The following is a 25281-nucleotide window of genomic DNA, read 5'->3' as shown; positions in this document are numbered from 1 at the left end:
GTCTGGTAAGTTGCAGAAAAGGGGGAGGGGTCTTAAATTAAAGGTCTTGACCCCAGGGACTCGGGTAAAATAGCAGAATCCCCACAAAGTTACCAGAAATCGAGATACAACGTTAAACTTTCTCCATAAGAATAGCATTAGAAGCAAAAAAGAGAGTAGAACCTGAAGGTTCTAGATTAGGTTCTATATTCTGTTATTAGAAGCCATTTAGCCTACTGCCGATTTATGTTTACTTCATAACAGCTGATCGTGATTTATCATCAAGCCAGTACCGGTACGCAATGCGCAATGTTAACATTTGGATTACTTATTTGCCAGTCAATTCTGCAATGTATATAGTACATTGCAGAATTGACTGGCAAATACATTGCAGTCACATACATTACATGGCACATACATCACATACATTACATGGCAAGTACATTGCCAGTCAATTCTGCAATGTATATAGTACATTGCAGAATTGACTGGCAAATAAGTAATAAGTAAATTCAGGGTAACGGTATCTATAATAATTAAGACTTTTTAGTTACACGTTATAGAAAGTGGAAATAAATTATTTAACTGTGAAACTTTTCAAATTTGTGTATTTTTAAAGTTTAACATGAAATAAACACATTGACTAAATAATTAACGGCTCAAGATTAAATGGAAAACTTCTGCTTTATTTTTATTTCAAAACATATGTTCTAGAGTTATTCTACACTTTCCTTATTTTAAATTTGAGATTTATTGTACCGGTTAGTGTTTTATTTTGTATGAAGTGGAATTACCTCAACGGCTACTCTTAAAAAATAAACCTGGGAATAAAAATGGAATAGGTTCGTAGGAAATATATATTTTTTAATTGAGTAAGTACTATGACAAGTTCCAATGGGAGGAAAAACAATATTGTTTGAAAATTTTAAACAGGTACCGTCTGTTGCTCGCCAAAGAGTTAATAATCAGCCGATGATTAGGCCTAATTTGATTGAATATGTAAAGTCAATCGCACCTTTAAGAGGAATACCACCACATAAACTTACAATAATTGTAGTTATTTTATGTTGATCAGAAAAAATCTAGGGTTAAGTTTGTTCAATGGGTTGCCTTTACTTAACGCTAATGTTGTTAAACCCAAAAGGAGTATAAACTTAGAAATATTAACTGGGTAGGGATGCTAATTTAGCGGGTTTGGCCAAGAACTAAGCTTACCTCAACACAAATTTATTTGCATTTTCATATTTGACGAAGGCAATTTCCAAAATTCCAATCAGAGAAGTAGTTTTTTGTTACCATCAACCACAAGACCAAAGCTATCTTGATAAACCAGTTTTTATTCCAAAACAATTATATGTTTGCTACCTTTAGCAGAGTTAAACATATGTTGTGATTCAAATGATTCGAAAATAACATCAACAAACTGTTTTTTACACAAAATATATGGTGATGTACAGGGATATCTATTCTGACACATAGATAACATATTTCCGAGTTTGTTTGAATATTTCAATATTTTTTTACATTATTGTGCTTTTTAGGGACTAGTGTGAAAGCCACTTACTTGTATAGACATATATTCTTATCTTAAAACCCTTTCGACTCCACCCAGTGGTTCTGGAGTTTCCATTGTTAACCTTATGAGTTTTCATATTTAAAAGGAATCCAAGAATTTCGTCGGCTGTTTCATCTACACAAGTTGGTTCTATGACATCCGTTTCAATCGCGGATTACTCCTCTCATAATGCGCAAGCGCGAGTAAACTGTTCCGTGGAGCTGTGACTTATATCAGATATCAGATCTATCTGTTACAACGTTTAACTTACAATGAATTGAATCATTGACTATATATACCTGTAGGTATAGTCAATGATTGAATACAGCACACAGGAGGTTGTAAGTTGTGTTGTAACCTAATGGTTACAACACAACTTACAACCTCCTAACCAACTATAGTCAAGGCCCCACTAGAAAAAACAGGCCATGCTGCAGCACGGGCAGCGCAACTCTACGTCACAGTGGTGGATGGTTGTACCATAGACTAACCAAGTATGTTTAATCTATGGTTGTACCAAGGATTTACAGTCAACGGTTGTACTAAACTCTTACCATTAAAATCTTAAAAACAACCAGCTTGTTTATTTACCTAAAACATATGGGAATGGTGATAGAAATACCATAGACTTACTATAGTCCGCGCTTTGCTTTTATTATTGACTATTGGATGCAGAAGACTTAAGTCTACTTTCTCGTTCTTGCTCATCCGTTTGTTTATTTTTTAGTGCCTAGACCTATCTCAAAATATGTAAACTAATATTATGTAAGTTAAGTTATGCTAGTTAAAAAGTATTTACAAATTAATTTATACTTAAGTTATTTTATAGTTTTGTGCTGAAACTATAAGCACTCAATCACTTCACGCTGTATGTTCGTCAGGCATGAATAAAGTAAATTCTTGTTTATGTCTCATGTTTATCAAAATGTACTAGTGATTATGGTAAAGCTTTTGGAATAATAAAAAAGGAATGTGAGAAGTTAGGTTCCTTTGTAACACAGAGATGAAGTTGGCCTGACCTATAAGGTGGTTTAAGTCTAGCTGTTAATTTAAGAATATACGTATGTTTAAGTTACTCCGTGTTTTGACTGCATCTATGTTACCTTCTTACGTAACGGATACAAATGGCCGAGTGGAATTGCATTTTTCCAATTGCCTTACCTGTGTCATCATCTTGTATTAATATGGGTTGGTTAGGTTAAAAGTAGACATAGTTACAACCTGTCCTGTGTGCTACATTCAATTCCTTGTAAACGTAAACGTTGTAACAGATAAATCTGATATATGTCACAGTTCCACACTCCACAGAACGGTTTACTCTCGCATGCGCATTTCAGAGGAGTAATCCGCGATTGAAACGGATGTGTTCTATGATATTAAATAGCATTAAAAAGTTATAAGGTTTACCAACAGGGTGCAGCACTATTACACTTTTTTGTATTTATGACAACAGCTAATTAAAAAAAAAAAAATTAATTAAATTAGTTAGTTAAAATTAATTTTAAACAACTAGCAACAAAAAGCTGTCACAGACAATTATTAACTCTTTGGCGAGCAACAGACGGTACCTGTTTAAAATTTCCAAACAATATTGTTTTTCCTCCCATTGGAACTTGTCATAGTACTTACTCAATTAACAAATATATATTTCTTACGAACCTATTCCATTTTTATTCTCAGGTTTATTTTTTTACCTAACCCGCCATGTTAAACTTCCCTATCCCAAGCGTGATGTATATAACTTCGTTACTTCTCGAGTGATGTAAAGTTGAAAAAAACTCACTCGGTGGTGTAATGAAACCCATTTAAATAACATTGAGTGCTTAACTTAAAAAATATACCTCTATGGAGCCAACGACGTTCAACGCTAGAAATCAGCTGTGCGTTTGAATTTTATTGTTATGTTTTGAAGAATTTTCCTAACCTAGCTTTTGTTTGTAAATGAACGTTACTGTTAGAAGATGAGTGAAATGGATAATGAAAAATATTGTTCGTAACCTCCTGTATATTGTCGGGTCAGGTAAAATCTTGTACGTTACACGTTACGCAAGAGCGTGTTTACATCACTTCGGTAAATTATGCAACTCGCTTCCGCTCGTTGCACAACATTCACCTGCGTGATGTAAAAACGCTCTTACTACACTTGTAAGGTAAATAGCTATAAGAGTAGCCGTTGAGGTAATTCCACTTCATACAAAATATTGATTAAACACGTACTACACCGGTACAATAAATCTCAAATTTAAAATAAGGAAAGTGTAGAATAACTCTAGAACATATGTTTTGAAATAAAAATAAAGCAGAAGTTTTCCATTTAATCTTGAATCGTTAATTATTTAGTCAATGTGTTTATTTCATGTTAAACTTTAAAAATACACAAATTTGACTTTAAAAACTTAGGACTTTTTAACAAACGGCAGAAGGTTTAACAAATAATTTGTTATTGTATTTTTTTATTTGTATCAAATGTCAACATGACTATGACCTTAGTGTAGAAACTATTAGCTGATAATTTAAATAAATTAAAAGGGTACTAATGTTTTTATTATGTTTTCTAATGTAGTGGCCCTTATCACAATAATATCTATTATATATCAGAATATAGATATAGTGGATGGTGGGAGGAAAATACAGATATAGTATAATATAGGATATCTGTATTTTATCAAGTATCCGTGACAACGAGCACGGCCACCTTTAACTACAGGCCGTGGCCTGGTAGAATTGGCAGCGGATCGCAAGTGGTGTTGTTTAGTGACAGACGTCCCATAAGATAACATGGCAGACAGGTGACATCAGCTCATTAATTCCCACTTAATTGATTTAAATTTAAATTTATGAACATAAATTTTTAAAAATAGGTACTTGCTGACCCGACAGACGTCGTCCTGTCCTAATGTGGTTTTATGTCAAATGCTCGTTCATTTTCAAGATGAGCTCGTTCGCATGGCTCAATCACTTCCTGGTTGAAGTTCGTTCTCTACGCTCACTCACCTTTAGGTTGGAGCTCGTTCGCTACGCTCACTCACCTTTTGGTTGCAAATTAGTTGTTGTCATAAATTAAAAAAAATAATAGTGCTGCACCCTGTTGTTAAACCTATTAACTTTTTAATCCTACTGAACATCACATAATCAAATTGTTTAGTTGAACCAGCAGTTAAGATTCCTTAATTCCATTTAAATATGAGTAGGTGTACTCATAAGGTTAACATGGGAACTCCAGAGCCCGGGGGAGAGCCACTGGGGCGGAGCCCTTTTGACGGATCTGCACCAAACTTCACACAAACCATCCTTGAATAATGCTTAATAATGCTTGAAAGTTTCATTACAATCTGTCGAGCGGTTTCGGAGTCCATAAAGGACAAACAAACAAACTTACATTGGATTTTATATAGATAGATTGAAAATAAAACATACAGAATTGAAAACCGAAACAATATAAATTAAAAATATATATCTGTACATTTTTTAAGCGGTGTCAATATTAATTGTCATAGTCCAGTAACCAATCTTTCGTAAATACACAAATACCATTAGCTGCTTCCATTCCAAACCTCTTGCGACGTTGCCACTTCGAAGGCCGCGGCCTGGAGTTAAAGGCGGCCGTGCAATGAGTCAAGCCTGCTGAAAAAATCAAATTAGAAAGAAAAGAAGAGCAACCGCAACCGCACCACAACAAAACAAACAGACAAGCAAACATAACCTACCTAAATAAATCAAATGTCACGTCAACTCGTCAACAAATTAAACAATAAAACGGTGTTGGTGACTTGGTGTTGGGTGTTGGTGTGTATGGCCTTTAGTTCAGTACCGGTACTGTAAAATATACATGTTTACAATAAAATTGTCATGTAGCATTTTATAAAATGGGAGTTAGATGAACAAGTACGAGTAAAGTTATTACTACAATCAAGTTCTACATAGGCCTTTACACACATCCTGCTTAACATAATATAAATAATAACTCCACAATGGATAGTGATAAATATATAGTTGAGAGTATTAGACAAGACATTGTTAATGAAAATCTATCAATAAAAGCGCTGATACAGGTAAGATGAGTCTGTCAATCTCAATATGACACAAGAATACCTATTTCTCAGTTTTAGACTATAATTAGGCCAGCTTAAGCCTATATATAACATTTGCTAGAAGTAGAAAAAGTCACTTTTCAAAAGTGCTATATAACACTGCTATATGTAGCAGATTCTGCTATGTATAGCAAAAATTGTGCTATCCATCAGGAGTCGGTAAAGATCAAAAGAAATGCGTGCTATATCTAACATTGCTATATGTAGCAATGTTAACTTATACAAATCTTTTTCGTCTAGCATCCGCTATATGTAGCATTTAGTGTCAACAGTTCACAAAAGTTCACAGTTGTAGCCTCTTGTGTACAGACGTTTTTGCTCGGGGATCTTTATTTACAATGGAAGGACTGTAAAGCGACAGTGCGAGGGATCGGGATGCTATTATAAACTTTAATTTAACTGTTCCGTGGACAACCGGCGTTGTGGTCATACGTAAAACGTTTTTGAATCTACCACCGCCTTATTTCGCGTTTTAATTATAGATGGCTTCCGCTTCTGATCTGATCTGATCTGATAGAGGCAAGGGCTGTTGATCGTGCGTTCTTTGCTAAGAGTAAGCACCTATTATCTTGGTTTCCTTGAATTCCTGTTACAGGAAGCGTTTTTTCAAGGAAATAGCCTGTTCCATGATAATCAAAATTGACAGTAGGCCTAGGCTACACATCTGTATCCCAAGCCTTGCTCATGATAGGCTCTATGAACACTGGCAATTGCCATTTAAAGTTACCTTATTAATCTTAGTATGATTATCTACGAACCTTTTCAGGATTAGGTTATTCAGGTTAGAACAAACACTCAACTCAAAACTCCAATTGTGTATTGACTTAATACTAAGGCCCTTAATTTGGCCATTATAGTTAGTGAATTAATGGAACAGGTAACATTTTAAATTTCAGTGGGTTTGTTCTAAAGAAACATCATCAACAATAAGGATCTCTCAAATCCTTAGTAGCTTTGCTTCCCATGAATTGACTGACTTCCAGAATATACTTTATTTAACCATTCACAAGGTCATAACCAGGTCCGATGGCTTTTGCTTTGGCTTCTCCACAGATTAGGAGTTTACCCGGGCAAGGCTGAACAGAAAAATGACTCGTCTGGATGAACTGTAGGGAACCATGGAGCGGCTGAGTGAAACAGGCACACTGAGCCTTAATGCCCCCTAACACGGTCCGACATGTCTGCCGACTTATCCAACTCCGACTGTGTTGGACCGTGTATGTGTAAAAGTTTGCGGTCGGTTTGAGAATTCCAGACGGACTCGGCCAAAACATCCAACACAATCAACCGCGTCGGACCATGTATGAGCTCAACAGACTTGGTTACTGGCAGTTAACTTCAATTGTTTTGTGGACGTTATCGTCATAGAGTAAAACCGATTAAAAATGTGCAGTGGAGTATGCCGTGCTTGTAGGACATACAAAGCAAACAGTACTAGTACAGCAACAAACACTTGAGGCACTTGTCTTTTTTCATGTAAAAACTTGAACTATCCAAAATAAATACTTATAATTAACCAGGATTATGTAGGCTAGTATTGATTGTAGGCCCTATGAAATGCTAGAGACCAAAAGAAATAACCTATTAGAATTAGACCTAAAGAAGATTTGAAAATATGAAGGCTCGATGCTGACCGAATGAAAACGCAGCTACAAGAAGATTCCACAGTTGGAACACTGGTCCAAACACTGGTCGGATCGTATGTGGTAACATCCAGAGACTTGGCAGATGGGCCGCAGACCGTAGGCCTACATGTCAGCCCACATGTTGGACCATGTATGGGGGGCTTTCGGCACAGAAAACTCTACTATGCACTCAGCATAGCAACGCTGGTGGCGCTGCCTATGAACTGACAGGCAATGCTCTCTCAAAGTACTTAACGCTTTTTACTATGCGGTTGGCATTCTGGGTTATAGTAGTATGTTTTCTGTGCTTTGGGGCAGTAGGTTCCTTATTCCTTGTTCCTGAAAACTACTGCAGAACTGCAGCGTCCTTTCAAAAGTTCGTGAAAATTTAATTCACTGGAAATTTTAATTTAATAACTTTTTCTGTACCTTGAACTAGGTTATCAAAGAACAAATTAATATTAGGCTATGTTCAAAATTAATATTATGGCAACGACAAGGTCGAATCTTTAGGAACAAATTAGAAAAACTGCTTTGAACATATGTAAAAAATCATTGAAATAATGCTTATCAGTTTTCATACCCACACAAGGCTAATTTGTTTTTTCTTTAGAAATAATAAATGGCAAAAAAAGTTACCTCTAGAGAGAAGAAGGAAAGAAAGAAATGGCGCTTTATTTTCAAAATACAAGTTCGCCCCACGTAGGGAACGTGACTACGCGCTACAGCAATTAAACCTCTCGATTGTCTGCCGGGTTGGCATGTCTAAAACTAAATCTAACATAACAGTACTTAAACTAAACAATAAATTAATTCCTTTAAAATAAAATTGAACATCTTTCCTTAAACTAGCAATATATAACCACCATTTTAAAGTTAAGAAATAGACATACAATTTAACCAGTTTGTCTGAATTCATTATAGTTCAGCACTAGTTCACCACTAGTGGCAGCTAAAAAAATAAGATATAAATAATAATACTTGTCCTCTCAACCACAGGTCTCTGTTCGTTTTGACACTAAGACGTGATGGGTAGAAGATAAATATGCAGGAATGAGGAGTTAACAAACCTTGTTGTATGCATTGTGCTATAACAATCATGAAGTACAGTAAAGTGCATGTGCATAAAGTCTTGGGTAGGTACTAAATACCTTCCAAGTGCAGACATTGACAAGGGGTTGTCTTGAGGTATACCAACTATGTTGTAAAGTCGTAAAAAAAAAAAATCATAAATCTTTATTGGTCATTGAATAACATATGTTACAATAGACCTCGTTAACAAAAAAAGGGCTTTAGATTCTAGATAGTATAACATGGTCTATAACATGGAATCTTCACTAAACTTAAATATAACAAAGACAACAAGAAAATAAAGCTAAAATCATTTGAAAAACACAGAACTATATATATGAAACAAAAGTGAGGTACCTACTTAAACAAGTGTTTGAAAGACTAGGTAACAGTTGACTAGGGACTAAGTAAGAACTAGATAACAATTTTACCATTACAATTGTATTCTGCAAAAAATTCATCTAAACTGTAAAAAGGGTGGTCAGCAAGCCAAACCATCAACTTTTGTTTTAGCCGAGTACAAGGAATGTCAAGTATTTCACTTGCAAAACAATTTACTATTTTTACTGATATACTAGCAAAACTTTGCTGTACTGTTGTTAGTCTGGTGTAGGGCCTATCCAAAGCAGATCTTCCCCTTGTGTAATATGAGTGAAAATTATTTCTTGAGCTAAAGAAATGTGAATTTTGTTTTACAAAAATAACACACTCTAATATATACAAATTTACAGTTGTCAGGATACCTGTTGCTTTAAAAAGAGGTTTACAATGGTCCCTCAACCCTGAATTGGTCAACAGTCTTACAGCCTTTTTTTGAAGCTTTAAAATTATTAGAATGTGGGTGGAGTTACCCCACAGTAACAGACCATACTTTAACAGACTTTGAAAAAAAGCAAAATACGCAGATCTAACATACAAAGGAGGAACAAAATCTCTTAGACGTCTAATTAAAAAATAAAACTCTTGACAATTTCTTACTTAAGTTATATAAATGGGTTGACCAGCTTAAATCACTATCCAAATCTATGCCTAATAAATTTACACTTGACGAAAAATTCTTTTCTTCCTCAGGTGTGCGACCTAACCTAAAAACAATAGTTTGAGTCTTTTCAGGATTCATAAAAAACCCATTGACACTGAACCAGTTCCTAGCTTCATTGAGGGAAAGTTTGGACAGCACCATGAGTTCACTAAAGGTACCTTGACTATTTAAGAAAGTGGAGTCATCCGCATAAATCACAGAAGTACAGGACATACATTTATCCAAATCATTAATCATTATAAGGAAAAGAACAGGGCCTAACACCGAGCCCTGGGGCACTCCGCAAAAAACCTCACTCTCATCTGACAATATACCCGCAACATCAACCTGCTGCCTGCGGTCTGATAAGTAAGACTTAAAAAGTTAAGAAACAAGGGAAACAGCCTGATATTTTCTAGAATTCAGGGATCTATGTATTTTTTAGGTTTGAAGTGTAATTAGTGGTTTAGTGGTGTTAATTAGCATTGAGTGTTGCTAAATTCATATGTTATTGTGTCGGAGTCAGAAGCCCATTTTCTTTCAGTTTTAAAATAATGATAAACATTTGATTTTAGCGAATGTCCCATTGGGAATAAGCTATTAATGTTACTCATGGTAAGACCTGGACCCGGAACCAATTAACTTTTTCGTTTTGAAGTCCCTAGAGGCCAAAAACACCATATGTTTAAGTTCATATATATATGTGTGTGTCCATTAGCACAATAACTCGGGCAAAAATGATCCGATTTTGATGAAAAGAGTTCGCGGACCAGCATTATCGGACTATGGGAACTGGGTTTTATGGGGTAAAAATTAGGGTTTTTTCCATTTTTGACTAAAAAAAAAAAACAAAAAAAATAGCAATTTCTTTACAAACTATTTTGTAGAGCTTTAAGAAAGCAAATAGTTTAGTATATTGAAGCGTTATTATGTGCCTAATGGTTACAGAGAAAATTTCAAAAATAATGTTTAATTTAAAATTCTCATGTTATTCTAATAGAGAATAAATAAACTTTTATAGTTTGCTTGTTTATGAACATATTTTGATCAAATTTGGAAAATGTATTTATCTCCTACTAACCTATTAACAAACATAAAAAAACAAAAAAAAAACACTTTTTTACCCTCTCTGTTGCAGCAAACCTAAGTAGGATCTCGTTAAACTAAAACGATTTAAATAGGGAATAAATATGTGATATTTTAAACAAGACATTTTATTGTAAATCCAATCAGGCAAATGGAAACTCGCTTAGTCTACAGGTTTGCTGCCGTGGGGTTATTTTTAAGTTCTGGTTTTGATTTTAAATTCAATATTTCTTGATCCGACCATCACTGGTCTAATTTAAATGTTTTATGGAAGGAATTCTAGGTAGCTGTTTTGCCTGCTCTTCGCTGTTTTAAACTGAATGGTAAAATAAATTTATTACCTGCGAAAAATAGCTATCAACATTGGGAATAGGCTAATCATTGGATGATGGAAATAAACCAAGTACCATACGGGTAAATAAGTTAGTGTAAGTTATTATGTCCAAATGAAACCAATCAAAAAAATGGTTTTCTTCTAAATGAAGTAGCATAATCTTAAAAGCACTGTTTTATTTCCTTTTGTTTACACAAATTTTACTCTCAGAGTCACTGACAGTGGTAGTGAGGATATGTAGGGATTCTAGCCACTTATCAAGACAAAGGTACTTTCCTGCTGCTGCAACCCTTTGGTTTTAACCTGTCCATTTCAACCTAGAATATCTCAATCTCGATAACAAATAAACGAAAACATAAATATTTTGAAACATATGGTGCAAATAAACAATGTAGTACTAACAGATGGTATGATAAATAGCTGAGGCAAATGTTCCGTATACTTCCACTGATAAAAAAAAATACTTTCATGTTTCTACTTACAGTTTTATTCACGCTAAACCCAAAACTACGCAATCACCTTTTGTCGGAAAGACTCCTAAGTGTCTGCTAAACAAAATTAAAATTAAAAATTTAAGATTCATTAAGCCGTTTGGATGGTAATACGGCGGTTTGGACAAGTCTGCACTTGAACTGTGGAGAGCAAACAGCTGTTTACATTTGAGTCCATGCGCAATGGAATCGATTAATTCAGAATGGTTTGTTCTGAACAAGTCGTTCTAAACAACTCTAAACAATCAAATGCAGACTAATTAGTTCTTATTTTAGCTTGTGAAATTGTTATTTTGTTCTTTCTCCCCCACCATTTCAATTAAGAGCAATACAAATTGGAAGTACCTATCATAAAGTATTAATAAGACGGTTTAATTGAACACCTAATTACAAAGGACTTAATACACAAACCCACATAAAGTCTGACCTATCTTCCACACATGTATTTTTGTTAATAAATGGGATTTTTTAATGTTCCAGAAAGTTAGCTTAGGTTTGGTTAGAACAGTTTAATTATTTATTAATTATTTTTTTATTAATAGCTTTTTACACTCCACAAACATTTCTCCCTTTCTAGTATTAGTCACCGCTAGAACTTGGACTCGCCCAAACCACCATCCAAATGACTTTATGCAACTTCAATTTATTATTTAATTTCACGCTGACTTATCTTTCCAACAAAAACTTAACTTACGAGCAAAATCTGTATGTAGACAGATTATGAAAGGCTTCTAAGCCGCAACCCTTTTCTAAAATCAAATCATTAAATGGAAACCATTTTACTTTCTTATCTTTCATAGTACTACCAAGTTACAACCTTTTAGCTAGTCTGGAAGTGGAAGTTTGAGAATTAGTGATAAATCACAGTCATTTAGTCAGTGAGCGGGAAGGCATTGACTTTTATAATATGTAGGCCTAAGAATACTGTATTTATCATGTTTACTTTTAGTCAATGAATTTTGGCTGTGAATTTATTTTGACAAATTTATAGACTTCTAAAAATAAATAGGCCTATTTATTCTTTAAGATTTATTTTTTAATAATAGGATATTCATCAATGTTCCGGTCCTATGGAACTCCTAGATGATCTAAATACCGAAGGAAGAGCCAAGTTGGCCAATTTAAGAAATCACATAGAGAGACTTGAAACTTTAGCAAAAGAATGTTTAAACCTAGAAGAACGAAAAGAGTTGTTGGAAGAAGTAAAAAATAACAGGGAACAGTTGACCAGGTATGCTATTTTTAATTTTTTTGTTATTAGTAGGCTAATTGGTTTTAATAAAGTAGTACTTTTTTTGGATAATCTTATATTCTTCATTTTGAGTACAAACCACATCTTAAATAGTTATTTGTGTAACTAGTGGTGAAAGTGGCACTTTGCTGCACACGAGAGCAATGTTTACGCACGAGCCGCAGGCGAGTGCGGAATGATCTCGAGTGCAGCAAAGGCCTTTTTCACTCGTGTTACACATTATATTTTTCCTACAGTCACTATAAAGCATATAAATCATTAGTCTTTCAAACACTATACAAAGCTTTTTTAGGTTCAGCTGGCAACAAAAATGGTGCCCTAGAGAAAGTAGTACCCGCGGTCCGTATCACTCCGCTATTTTTCCTCGGCAAGAAATTTGCTACGCGTTTTGAGAATATAGTTCCGTATGTTTTAGTAATTTGTAGTAGTTTCCGTGCCTTAAAAAATGCTTAAAAGGTATTTTTTTTGTTAATTAAGATCGTAGGAATATTTTAAAAACGTTTAAAAGAAAAGTCCAGAAAGTTCAGGAATACCGAAACTATAAACACGAAATGACAGGTTAAATCGTAGTTATAATTAGTCAATCAGCTGCTCATAGAATTATTATCTTTAAGTGTTGCCAACCTATTTCCAAGCGTACACGGATTACGTGCATAATAAAACCACGCTGTTTTGTGTTGTTTGGTTGGAATCCTGATGTGCGGCAAAGTATAAACCGTACGGCAAAGTATAAATATGCAGCAATTAGCAGCTTTCTGTACTATAAACAGTACAGGGAAGCCAACTTAGTCGGGTGACTGTAGGAAAAATATATTTCTGATAATTTTCCATTGATAAAGAATATATATATATGTGTGTGTGTGTGTGTGTGTGTGTATATATATATATATATATGTAAAGATTAAACATTAATAAACTTAGTACCCAAGTAAAAATTATTTATTAAAATATTTACTGACTATAGATTCGGCTCTAAGGCCATTTTCAAAGTAAACAAAAATCAAAATAAAATATGTAAATAAATAAATAACATATGTGATATTATAAAACTTTTCTAACTTGTAACATAATTTTGTCTTCATTGATTAATTTATATACTACTAGCTGTAACCCGCGGGCTTTGCCCCGTTTAACTTCTTAATTTTCAAGATGATCTCGTTCGCATGGCTCAATCACGTCCTGGTTGAAGTTCGTTCGCTACGCTCACTCACCTTTAGGTTGGAGTTCGTTCGCTACGCTCACTCACCTTTAGGTTGGAGCTCGTTCGCTACGCTCACTCACCTTTAGGTTGGAGCTCATTCGCTGCGCTCACTTGCCTTCAGGTTAGCTCGTTCGCTACGCTCACTTGCCTTCAGGTTAGCTCGTTCACTACGCTAACTCGCCTCCAGGTTGAAGTTCGTTCGCTATGCTCACTCACCTTTTGGTTGCAAATTAGCTGTTGTCATAAATGTAAAAGAAATAATAGTGCTGCACACTGTTGGTAATCATTGTAGCTTTAATGCTATTGAACATCATAGAACAGAACCAACTTGTTCAGTTGAAACAGCTGTTAAGATTCATTAATTCCATTTCTCATAAGGTTAACATGGGAAACTCAGGAGCCACTGGGGCGGAGCCGGACGGATCACGAAATTGATGGTGTATAAACCTATTCCATGAAATTCTACACGTATGTACCAAGTTTCGTGGCAATTGGTTCAGCGGTGTCTGAGTTTATTACTGCTGCCAAATATATATATATATATATATATATATATATATACACGGCCGCGCCCGGGAAGTCAGTCACATGAAATATACACTGGAAGTCAGTCAGTTGCATCCCCCAATATATTTCAAGACTATGATATATATATAATATATATTGGTAAATATCTTAAGCCTAGACATTTCTGAATGTATATATCTATTTTTTTCTTAAAAATACTAAAATATAATTACGTAAAAACTGCTATGCTAATGCAGTCACCACCGCATTTGCACGGGAAAGCCAGTCACGTAAAATTTGTGCTGCTAAGCCAGTCACTATATATTTTACCGCATACCACTGGAATCCAGTCACTGAAAATCCACCAGGTATCCCGTCACTTCAGTCAATTTCACCCCTGCCCTTCTACTTTGTATAATATTTATTTGTTCTACAAGCTTGAAAATCCGCACCTCAAACAAACGGATAATGCTCATAACCAATCTCATAACCAATCTTTCGCACTTCATTTTAATTAGTTGTCTTCAAGATTACTTAAAAATACTATTCTACAGGTTAAATAATTAAATGCCAAATGTAATCTTTGGTCATCTTAATGGCTATTGTCCTGCCAACTGTGGATACAAATATGTACCGAGCTAATTAGCAAGCGCAAGGGGGGAGTTATTGCTTTATAGTCGCACAAGTAGGCCTATTGTTGAGTCCTTGGAGGCAAGCGGCCATCTTGGATAATTTCAAACATTTGCAAAATTTATCGTCCAAAAATATTTTTTCAAACACCAAAGTGTTTATAGTTTAAATATCTAGTATACTGTGGGATTAGAAATATTCTTTGCAGTTTTGAATTATTCTCCAAGAGAGGGCATAAAAGCTAACGTGCACAGTTATAATACGAAAACAATATCCTGTGTTGCGCGGGCCGTAGCACATAGATAGTTTTCCCGCCTCAACCAATCGAAGGCGGGGGGAACAAGGCAAAATTCTTGTCTCTCTTGCGGCGAGAGGCAGGGGCGAACCTAACGGGTTCCATTGATGGGCTCCCGACCGACCTGGGGTACCGACTAGCGAGCCACTGGATGGTTTGAGGTTCGGCCGGTTATTTCCACCTTATTGCTGGTTCTCGAGCTTACTGAGCTCGTTGTACAGTGAAATCTTACTTCCCTATTATAGCCACAATCGAAGCGATTTTTACATGAGAATGGAGATATAGACTCAGTGATGTGTGGTTACTTAATCAAATCATGTTTCGTGATTGTTTAACTTATAACGGCCAATAATCAATCAACTTATATTTTCTTTATTTTTCGATTTATTATCTATATGAATTCAAGAGGTAGCCCTGTACCTGGTTAACACATGTACCGATTACTTTTAACGTGTTTTCTTTGAGTTACGCCCCATGGGATTTCAAAGTTTCACAATGTTTACATTTTTGAAGAATGTAGATAACAGAATGTTTAAACGAAGTCAGCTGTAAATGCAGTGCTTTGATTTTACGGTCCAAAAGGTAGAAACTATTCGAATTGTGAACCTTTAATTTTTGCTACGAGCCTGTTAATTGGTGATTGTGACTTTCTTAATTTAAGGAAGTAAACGTATTAACATGACGTGTTAAAGTGGGATTTGTTATATGTGACGTGTATTAACGTTTTCTCTTCAAAATCCTCTCCGATGCAAAACACGGGTACAGCAGCTAGGTTTATTAGAATTCAAAAGTTTTTTATGATTAAAATTGTCCTCCAATGTTAAGAAATTATTTTCCGACCAAGTTGTTTAATGAATAAATAATTGTTTTGCCAAATTATGTTTCGAAACCAGGAACTCAAAATAGATCAGAAAATAGACATTTTAGTTCAGAAAACAAAGCCAATCAAATAGGCCTACGTACTTTTTAAATAAAAACACTGGTCGGATGGTTTGTAAATTGTTCTTTATTTACTTCAATAAACTTCTAATAAAAATCACCAGAGGTACAAATCTATATAAATAAAATTAGATTTTTGTCTGTACTTTTAGGTTATTTTTACGTTTTATAAATTCAAGAATCCGAAACAAGTCTCATCTCAATTTCTGTCTGTCTGTCTTCCGTCTGTCACGGACCAAAAGCCATTTTACACGGCCTTCTCCTGAAAAACAAGAGTACCTATCAAAATCCAAATCATTTTAATGTGTTCACTGGATTGGCAAAAGTGTCTTTAGCTATTAAAATATGGCCTCACTAATTTGTAAAAAAACTTACGGACGTTTAAAAACCCAATTTTGTGTGATTTTTGTCAAGTTTTCTCACAATGTTTATCACATAATCATCTATGAAATAGCGAACAGCTGTTCGGATCAAGATTATTTTTCTATAGCTGTCACTGATATATTTACATTGAATGTTGTTTACAAATACTACAATCATTTCCGATCACGTTTCAAAAGCAAATCCAAACCAAGTTGGATTAAAACCGTGTTTCCTTACATAACGGATTTAATTAATCGCAAGTGCAATAATGTAGGGTAACCGTAAATGAAAAAGAGCTTCTTTGTGTATAACATTTTTATTGAGTTTTGATAACCGGGGAAAAGATCTTGAATCAGTGTTCTATATGGCTGGGAAATTTAAAAATATTTCATCTGCTAAAACATGAGAGCCAATCCAAGCGAATCAATATTTGCTGAAAATCTTTTACGAATAGGGAATGGCCAAGAGAGCTACCATAATGATCTTGGTGAGCCATTGATACGTCTTCCACCACAATGTATTGTGAATGAAAATATCATTGACAAAATCTACAGTGAAGGATTCTTTGAAGATGCTTTAAAAAAAATCATGCAATACTTTCACCAAAAAATTTATTGTGACGAAACAAATAATAAAATAGTTGAGTAACTAAATGATGACAGTAGAGTTTACTACTCAGAGTGGACACTTAGATTCAAGAAGAGGGAGACAAGTTACATGTACCTGATGAATTTATTCAAACTGTAGCACAAAGTGGTTTACCTCCTCACCAGTTATGCCCTAAAAAAGGTGTAACTGTAATTTTACCAAGAAATTTAAATCCACAAAAAGGACTGCTTATTGGAGCCAGATTAATGGTGAAAGAGATGAATGACAAAGTCCTAAATCTTGACATTATTTATGGAAGTTCGGCTGGAAAACGAGTGTTACTGCCCCAATTATTTTAGAACCATCAGAAGAAAATGTCCCCCTAAAATTCAAACGGCGACAGTTCCCATGTCGAATCGCTTTTGCCATGACCATTACAAAAAGTCAAAGACAGACACTTGAAATAGTTGGTCTTTATCTGCCAGAGCCCTGCTTTAAGCATGGGGCTTTGTACGTAGCAATGTCAAGATGCCGCGCTTTTGATGATCCAAAGATAATGGTTAAAGAACCAACGAAACCAAGGTCATTTGGCTAAAGTCGTTAGTGTTTACAAAAACATAGTATAGGAAGAGTTTCTTATTTAACATTTTAGATTGATATATGTATTCTAAGCCTACTCTGTTACTGTTAGAACCTTTAAAACAGTATTGAGCTTAACATTTGTATTTATTGTTAGTTAAAAGTTAGGCTCTTGAAAGTTTTTAGGCTACTTTTTTCTTAGTGATAAGTTAAAAGGTCATTTTAATTATTTAATGATATTGAAATATAGTTAATATTATTAACTGGAAACAACTAGTTTTCTCAATTTTGCTATTGTTTCATATATTGGAATATTTAATTTTGGAATCATTGTATTTAAAATATTTGATTTGTTATTTTTGTAGTTCATATAAATCCCTAATTTCCTCTTTTACATTCAATTTTTTTCTGTCTTTTGCAATTTCTAATATTGTTAAGTTTTCTTCAATATTAGTAAACTTAGGCCTATGTTTGGAATTAAGTAAATGATCTGCAAAATTTGATTTCATTGATGTTTTTTTCTTCGATTTATATGCTTGTATGTGTTCGTTGAATCTAACTTTAAAATTTCGATAGGTTTGTCCAATTAGTATTTGTCACAGTCAGAGCAATTAATTTTGTAGATACCAGATGCATTGTATATGTTTGCTGTAGGATTGTTGGTTTTATTGTGTATAATTTTAAAAATGTTATTTTTTTTCTTAAACTTAATTTGATTGGAGTGTGTTTGAATGTTTTCCTTATTGCTTTGTTTAAATTTTTGTTGTATGGGACGCACATGAATTTCTTTTCTTCTTCGTGTTTTACATTGTTTTCTAAATTAGAGTTTAATTCATTTCTTTTCTTAATTTTTTTCTTGATCATATTATCAATCATTTTGCTTCTATATCCATTTTTTTCAGCTAGATATTTTATGGTTTAGAAGTTTCACTTGGGTACTAAGTTTATTAATGTTTAATCTTTATTTATATATAGTAGCCCTATTAAAACATATTTCAGTAATAAAAATCATTGTAAAATGTTAGAACAAAACTGTATATTTTTTATGATAGAAAATGTAAACATAAACATTTGACAGATGTTTCAGATAATTGTTAATATTAAATTATAAGCCAGGTATAATTGAAATATATTACAGTCTTCCGCTCTAAAAAGAGAACAACAGGTTGGATTCTTGGTGTGGAAAACTCATAACTGATACTTGTGAGGTGTATAGCTTAATAGCTTACTGGAGTCGTTGAAAAGTAGTAGGTTTTGTCTGGAACTGGAGTAGAGTATTCAAAATGACCAGGAGCGGGAGTTAAATACTGAACAGGAGGGAAATCAACTAGGGGTTTTAGAATTGACGTGGTCGATTTGTAACCGTTTGGAATGGAATACTCGTAGCTCACTGTCGGGGGAGAAGGAGTTAAGTACACATTGGGCTTCAATGGTTTTACCGGGGCAGGAGGTACATATTCACAGCTAACTGCCTTCAGTGGAGTTGGAGTAGAATGTTCAAGTATGGGGGAGCAAAAGTCATGTACTGGACTGGTTTCAGTGGTACAATTGGTGTTTTGAGAACTGTCGGCACTACAGGTTTCACAGCTGGGTAAGAGTACTCGTAGAAGACAGCCGAGGCGGGTGGTGTGTAAGTTACTGGTCTCAGTGGCATTTCGTAGGTTATTAGTTGAACTGGAACTGCGGAGTAGCCGTAGCTCACAGGTTTGACAGAGGGTGGTGGAGGTGGCGAGGAGCATGTTACAGCAGGCTTCACTGATGGAGGAGCTAGGGTGGAAGTGAATAGTTGAGAATCTATGGGAATTTTCAGTTTTTGCAACCAATCTCGACCTAGTAATGGATTAATAATGTTATCAACTACAAACAAGTTCAGGTTTGTAGATTTGTTGTTGTACCATACTTCAACTTCGGCGACACCCAGAGGTTAAAAAAATTTCACCGGTAACTGTTTTAAATTTTGTCGATGTTGGCTGAAGAGTTCTGTTGGGGCAAACCTTTAGAAGGTCTTTGTTATTAATTATCGTTACTGGACTCCCAGTGTCGATTTCAAAGGTAAGCTTACCATTTTCAATGTTCAGTGTCGTCGTGAATTTTTCCGTTGGTGAAGTAGTGGACGCAATACGGGCAGGAACAATTCTTCCAATAGAAAACTCATCATGTTCTATGTTTTCTTGAATTATGGTATTTACCTTGCGATGATTTGATCTTGTTAAGGTTGATATGCACCTTATGGTAACTTTAGAGATATGACCACGCTTATGGCATAAACTACAAAATAAGGTGTTAATGTCCCTGTCACACGATTTTGCCAAGTGTTTACTCTCACCACAACGCACACATAGTCCTGCAATTCCTAGGCGCTCATACAAGTTCTTACGATTATTTTGACTTTGTTTTGCTGATGAGTTATCACAATCATAGTTTTTTGTACGAAAAACTCTAGAAACTTTATTTATTGAATCAGTTCCATGAAATGTTTTGCAACCTTTTTTTGATGCTTCAAGAGTCAGAGCCTGTTCATACGCACCTTCAAAAGTCAATTCTGGATGCTGAAGAATCTTTTCACTGATTGTTTCATCTCGTAATCTTCGAATGAATTGTGCACGTAAAAACAAATCGACCACTGAAGATTCACAAGAAGGGCAGTTGAAATTGCATGTGAATGTAAGTCTTCTTAGTGCAGCTACAAACTCAGATATGGACTCTGTGGGACTTTGAACACGTGATAGAAAAGTATGTTGTTGTACAAAAACATTGGGTTTTGGACATAAATGTTTTTCAACTATTTTAATCAATTCGTCGTAGCTTTTGTTTGATGGTAGGTCTGGAGATACATGACTTCCTAGTAGTTGATAATGTTTTGGTCCAATACAATTGATCAATATTCTTGCTTTGATTTGTTGTACTTAATCTTCGGTTCCTATAATGTTTTTCAAATGAAAGTAATTTTCAAGTCGTTGTCTATATGAATTGAAATCTTCAAGATTTTCATCAAATGAATCGAAATTGAATGATGTGATTACGTTCTGGGGTGTTGAAGGTTTTGGATTCTGTGCATGGGTTTGTATGATTTCATTAAACTTGTTCAAAAGCATAGCCTGTTGTTGAACAAACGTTGATAAAATTGTTGAAAGGTCTTCAGTCATGATAGTATGTTAATTTCAATGTTTATCCTGTAGAAAAGTGTATGAGTCATTAAAAATCCCGTCCTCGTCGCCACTAAAACATATTTCAGTAATAAAAATCATTGTAAAATGTTAGAACAAAACTGTATATTTTTTATGATAGAAAATGTAAACATAAACATTTGACAGATGTTTCAGATAATTGTTAATATTAAATTATAAGCCAGGTATAATTGAAATATATTACACCTATTATTATATTTTTCATATTTATATGTTTATATATATACACATGTCTGTGAACCCGATAAGTTGAGTAATTTTTCTCCGATTTCAATTAAATTTGGTTTAAATGTATAAGGCAGGATAAAATTAAATGAGTTCGTGTACCAGCATGATCGAACCATGGGAACGGGGTTTTACGGGGGGGGTTTAATGGGGTAAAAAACAGTTTTTCTAATTTTTGACCATCAAAACACAAAATTTCCCAATTTATCTCTAGACCTTTTTAAAGAGCTCAAAAAAAAGTATATCAAAGTGTTTTTTTACGGTTTTTGGTAATTAAAAAGATCCATAACAATAACATGGTAATTTCAAATTTACAATATTTTGGAATTTTCTCCGTAACCGTTAGGCGCATAGTAACGCTTCAATATACTAAATTATTTGTTTTTTTAAGCTCTACAATATGGTTTGGAAAGTGTTTGTGAAATTTTGCGTTTTAAGGGTCAAAAATGGGAAAAAACCCATTTTTACCCCATAAAACCCCCCATAAACACCCGTTCCCATAGTCCGATCATGCTGGTTCGCGAACTTGTTAGAATAAATGTAGGCTTACACGTTTATACCAAAATTTATCAAAATCAGATCATTTTTGCTCGAGTTATCGCGCTAACGGACACACACACACATATATACTGTACTGTTAATATATACTGTATATGAATTTGAACGGACAGTATTTTTGGCCTCTAGGGACCTCAAAACGAAAAAGAAATCGGTCCTGGGTCCAGTACCATGAATACTACAGTAATAGCTTTATTCCCTATGGGAAATTCGCTAATAGGGAATACATGTGATATTTTAGTGTAAATCCAATCAGCCAAATGGAAATTCGCTTAGTCTGCAGGTTTGTTAGCTGCGGAGGGGGTATTTTTACTATTTTATTTGATTTAACTGTTTTAAATTGTAGGCCTAACTTACCTGTCTTATTTAATCTTTTTTACAATAACAATTTATGTATTAACATATACTCTGTTGTATTATCATATACTGTATGCCCAATCTTATTTGCGTCCTCTGTCTTAATAATTCTCTGTGCTTAAAGTTAAAGTCAATAATTAAAATTAGACTTGAAGAATCTTTAAATAAACTAGACATCATGTAATCGGTATTTACCTTAAACAATAGCGAGTCTCTCTTCGCTAGTGATTGCCTCTCCATTAGTGCCGTTTTTTCTGATATCAACATCGATCATTGACATTCAAACTAATCTTGAGTGAATCTAAAATATGTTCTAAATCTATCTTCATTCACCTCCAGATCATGCATCAAGTGATGGTATTCTCCAAAACTCTTCCTGTTATTTTTATTAATAGGATAAATCCACTTACTCCTTTTTGTTGACGAGTATAACAATATTAAGTCGTCATCACTATCGATATCACTCAATTCATTCATAAATAAAAAAGAAAACCCGGCCTCACACCATATACACTAATAACATAATAATAATAATACACTTAGGTACACCATAAATAAGACTTAACTGTTCTGACTCCGAGTGAACGTGGACATTTCGGAAGTTTCTGTGCTGTGTGGAAGGACCACGTACTAGATATCCAGGACGTCCCGTGTGAAAAGGCCTTTAAGCCTTCAAATGTTTTTTTAAATAAGCTCAATATTTGTGTAAAGTTAAAAAAATTACTATCTCTGTTGTTTCAGCACTTATGGAGCTTTCCGCAAGGCCAATGTAGTTTGCATGTTGGCCATACAAAAAATCAATAAAGAACAACTGTTTAGTGGAAATGATGAGGATTCTATGTTAAGACACAGGTAATTAAAAACTACCTTTTTAACTAGGTATTAAGAAAAAAAAAATATAATGATGTTCAAAATAATGTAATTGATTCTTACTTCTTATTGTGTATGACATTTTTCCATAGCAATTTGTTTAGAATCATTGATGTTATGTTTGAAGATTGAAGAAGGACAAAGCTAGTCTGGTGAAGATGTCGTCCAGTGTGACAGAGCAGCTATTGTCTATCAGTCGACAGCTAGCAGACACGACCCAGCAAAGCTCCAACACCCTGGACACTCTAGGTATGATGGCTAACACAGCAAAACAACCTTCTTATTGACTAAAATCACCACTGTCTTTTACTAACAGAACAATAGAGTTCAGAGGGTTTTTTTAATACATGTTTAAATTCAAAGTCCTGCGAATACCACAAATGTACCCACATTTGAGATGCCCATCTCGGGCGCGTAATTTTTGGTAGCCAGTTACCAGTTAGTTTTTTTTTACAGTTACCTCTTAACTGTAGGCCTATCTGTTTGTATCCAACCAGGAAAACTTGATTTTCTATTTGCAGATAAAAGAAATTTAGAATAGCTGTGTCATAAAGTTATTAAAGTTGTAATCATTTCACCAGTAATTCATATATTCATAATAAATGATTTATTTTATATTCTGTCAACCCTACCTTCAGAATATTACATGCTATTCAATACATATTTTCATAAACTACGGACGTTTTAACGTGAAGTGTATTAGTAGGCCTACACCTTGAATGCAGCCATAATCATCACAGACTTGTGGGTCCCTGTGATATTGTCATGTTCAACAATGTAAAGCTACCGTCCTAATTTTTGTGACTTTACTTTGTAAAGTATTACTTGTTTTGTGGATTGATTTGAGTGTTTTTCTCAGTGAACTCGTCTGGCAACGTGACTGGTACACAGCAAGAGTTGCGAGACACTGGAAGTGTCATTACCCAATCAGGGAAACTCCTTGCTAAGTATGGGCGCCGGGAGTTCACTGACAAATGCACCATTCTTTTTGCTTTTGTATTTTTTATAGCTTGTGTATTGTATATTGTACAAAAAAGGTTATTTTGAAAATAATAATTTTTATTTACGATTGTTAATGTGAAGTTTCTCTCTCAACTTCCTTTTCTGACACTTAACAACAAGGTGTTACATTTGAAGAACTAATTGAAGTAAATCAACCCTTTTTTCTTGGTACATAGCATTTGCATTAGAGGGAATTTGCTACCTTGTCACAAGCACGTTGCAATTCTATCGTTAATTTAGAAATGCAGTATAAAACAATTATTTAATGACCAAATTAAAAATCACTCGCTAATGAGAGAAAGAGAAATGAATGCGACTTTTTGAGTGATTTATCATCATTTTGAGAGACACTACTCCCTCAAAAAATGGGAGGCCAGTTTGCTCAGGATTGCTTTCAGAGTCCTCTTAAATCTTCTTGAATGGATCTCCAGACTGTTTCTGGCTAAATATCAATCAATTTTATGATGTAGTTTTTTACCTTTTAGCTGGATTTTTTCTTCTCGTGTGAAAAACTCTTGTTCAGTATGAAAGTTTCTAGTTATTTAAAATTTGTTGAGGTTACTAACAGCAGAAGATATTTAATAATTAATGCAGTAAAAATAAGAGAAAAATCCCATAAACCTAAAAAAATTAGCACAACCGGGGAATTTGGTACAGATGTTGGGTGTACCTTCCCTTTGAACATACTAAAAGTCCCCTAAAATTGAAGCTGTGCTACGGCCGCAATATTGGAAAATGGCGGCATATTTCTGTATTTTTTGCTATAGTGACTTTATTATTAGAGATACAGGAAAAAGCTAAATATACCAAATTTAGTCCATCTAAAAATACACATTTTTTGTATTTATCATCTTTCTCGAAACCCAACGGCTTTTGAGTTATTTATGATCAAGTATATTTAGTTTTTTCTATTCATCAAAAGTAGGTGAAACACATGGAAATTGACTGTTACTTTCAAGGATTAGGATAATTTATCCCATTTAGTTAAATAGTGTGATACTATAAAATCTTAAAATGTAAGCTTATTTTATGAGTAAAACAACTCCGCCACAGCAAACCTGCAGACTCAGCAAATTTCCATTTGATTGGATGTTTTATTAAATGTATATAAATAAAATTAGATTCAACAGGTACCACGGTTTGCTGCTACAGGTAGGTTATTATAGTGTGTTTTTTTTTGTAAAATATCAATAACTTAGTATAAAATAACTAATTTTCCAAGTTTGATCATAATAAATCTATAAACAAACAAACTACAACAGCTAACTAATTCATAAGAATAGCATGGTAGTTTAAGATTTACAATTTACAAATTTAAATATACAAATTTTGGTTGTGTTTACTAAAAATATGGCGATTATTCGTCACGATTCGAATACTAACCGAAGGGGTTTTCAAAAGGAGATGAAGCAAGTTATTTAAGTACTGTAATATTAACTTGCACCAAGTATCGGAAATATTGTATGCAGTGAGG

At 34.3% G+C, this 25281-nt stretch overlaps 1 protein-coding gene across 1 annotated transcript; it reads left to right on the top strand.

Moving 5' to 3' along the window:
* The first annotated feature begins 5255 nt into the window (after nt 1-5255).
* Nucleotides 5256-23881, top strand: LOC128987280 (vesicle transport protein SEC20). The gene is made up of 5 exons (XM_054408041.1): nt 5256-5586; nt 12300-12484; nt 22677-22787; nt 22933-23054; nt 23665-23881. The coding sequence occupies exons 1-5, from the start codon at nt 5506-5508 to the stop codon at nt 23850-23852; spliced, it is 687 nt and encodes a 228-aa protein (XP_054264016.1). The 5' UTR covers nt 5256-5505; the 3' UTR covers nt 23853-23881.
* Nucleotides 23882-25281: the final 1400 nt, after the last annotated feature.

Source organism: Macrosteles quadrilineatus, unplaced genomic scaffold, assembly GCF_028750875.1.
Source record: "Macrosteles quadrilineatus isolate MER2022 unplaced genomic scaffold, UCM_ALF_1.0 Scaffold_2__2_contigs__length_208266976, whole genome shotgun sequence".
NCBI classification, from domain to species: Eukaryota; Metazoa; Arthropoda; class Insecta; order Hemiptera; family Cicadellidae; genus Macrosteles; species Macrosteles quadrilineatus.
Note: the sequence above shows the minus strand (reverse complement) of the source record. Positions and strands in the feature narration are given on the sequence as shown.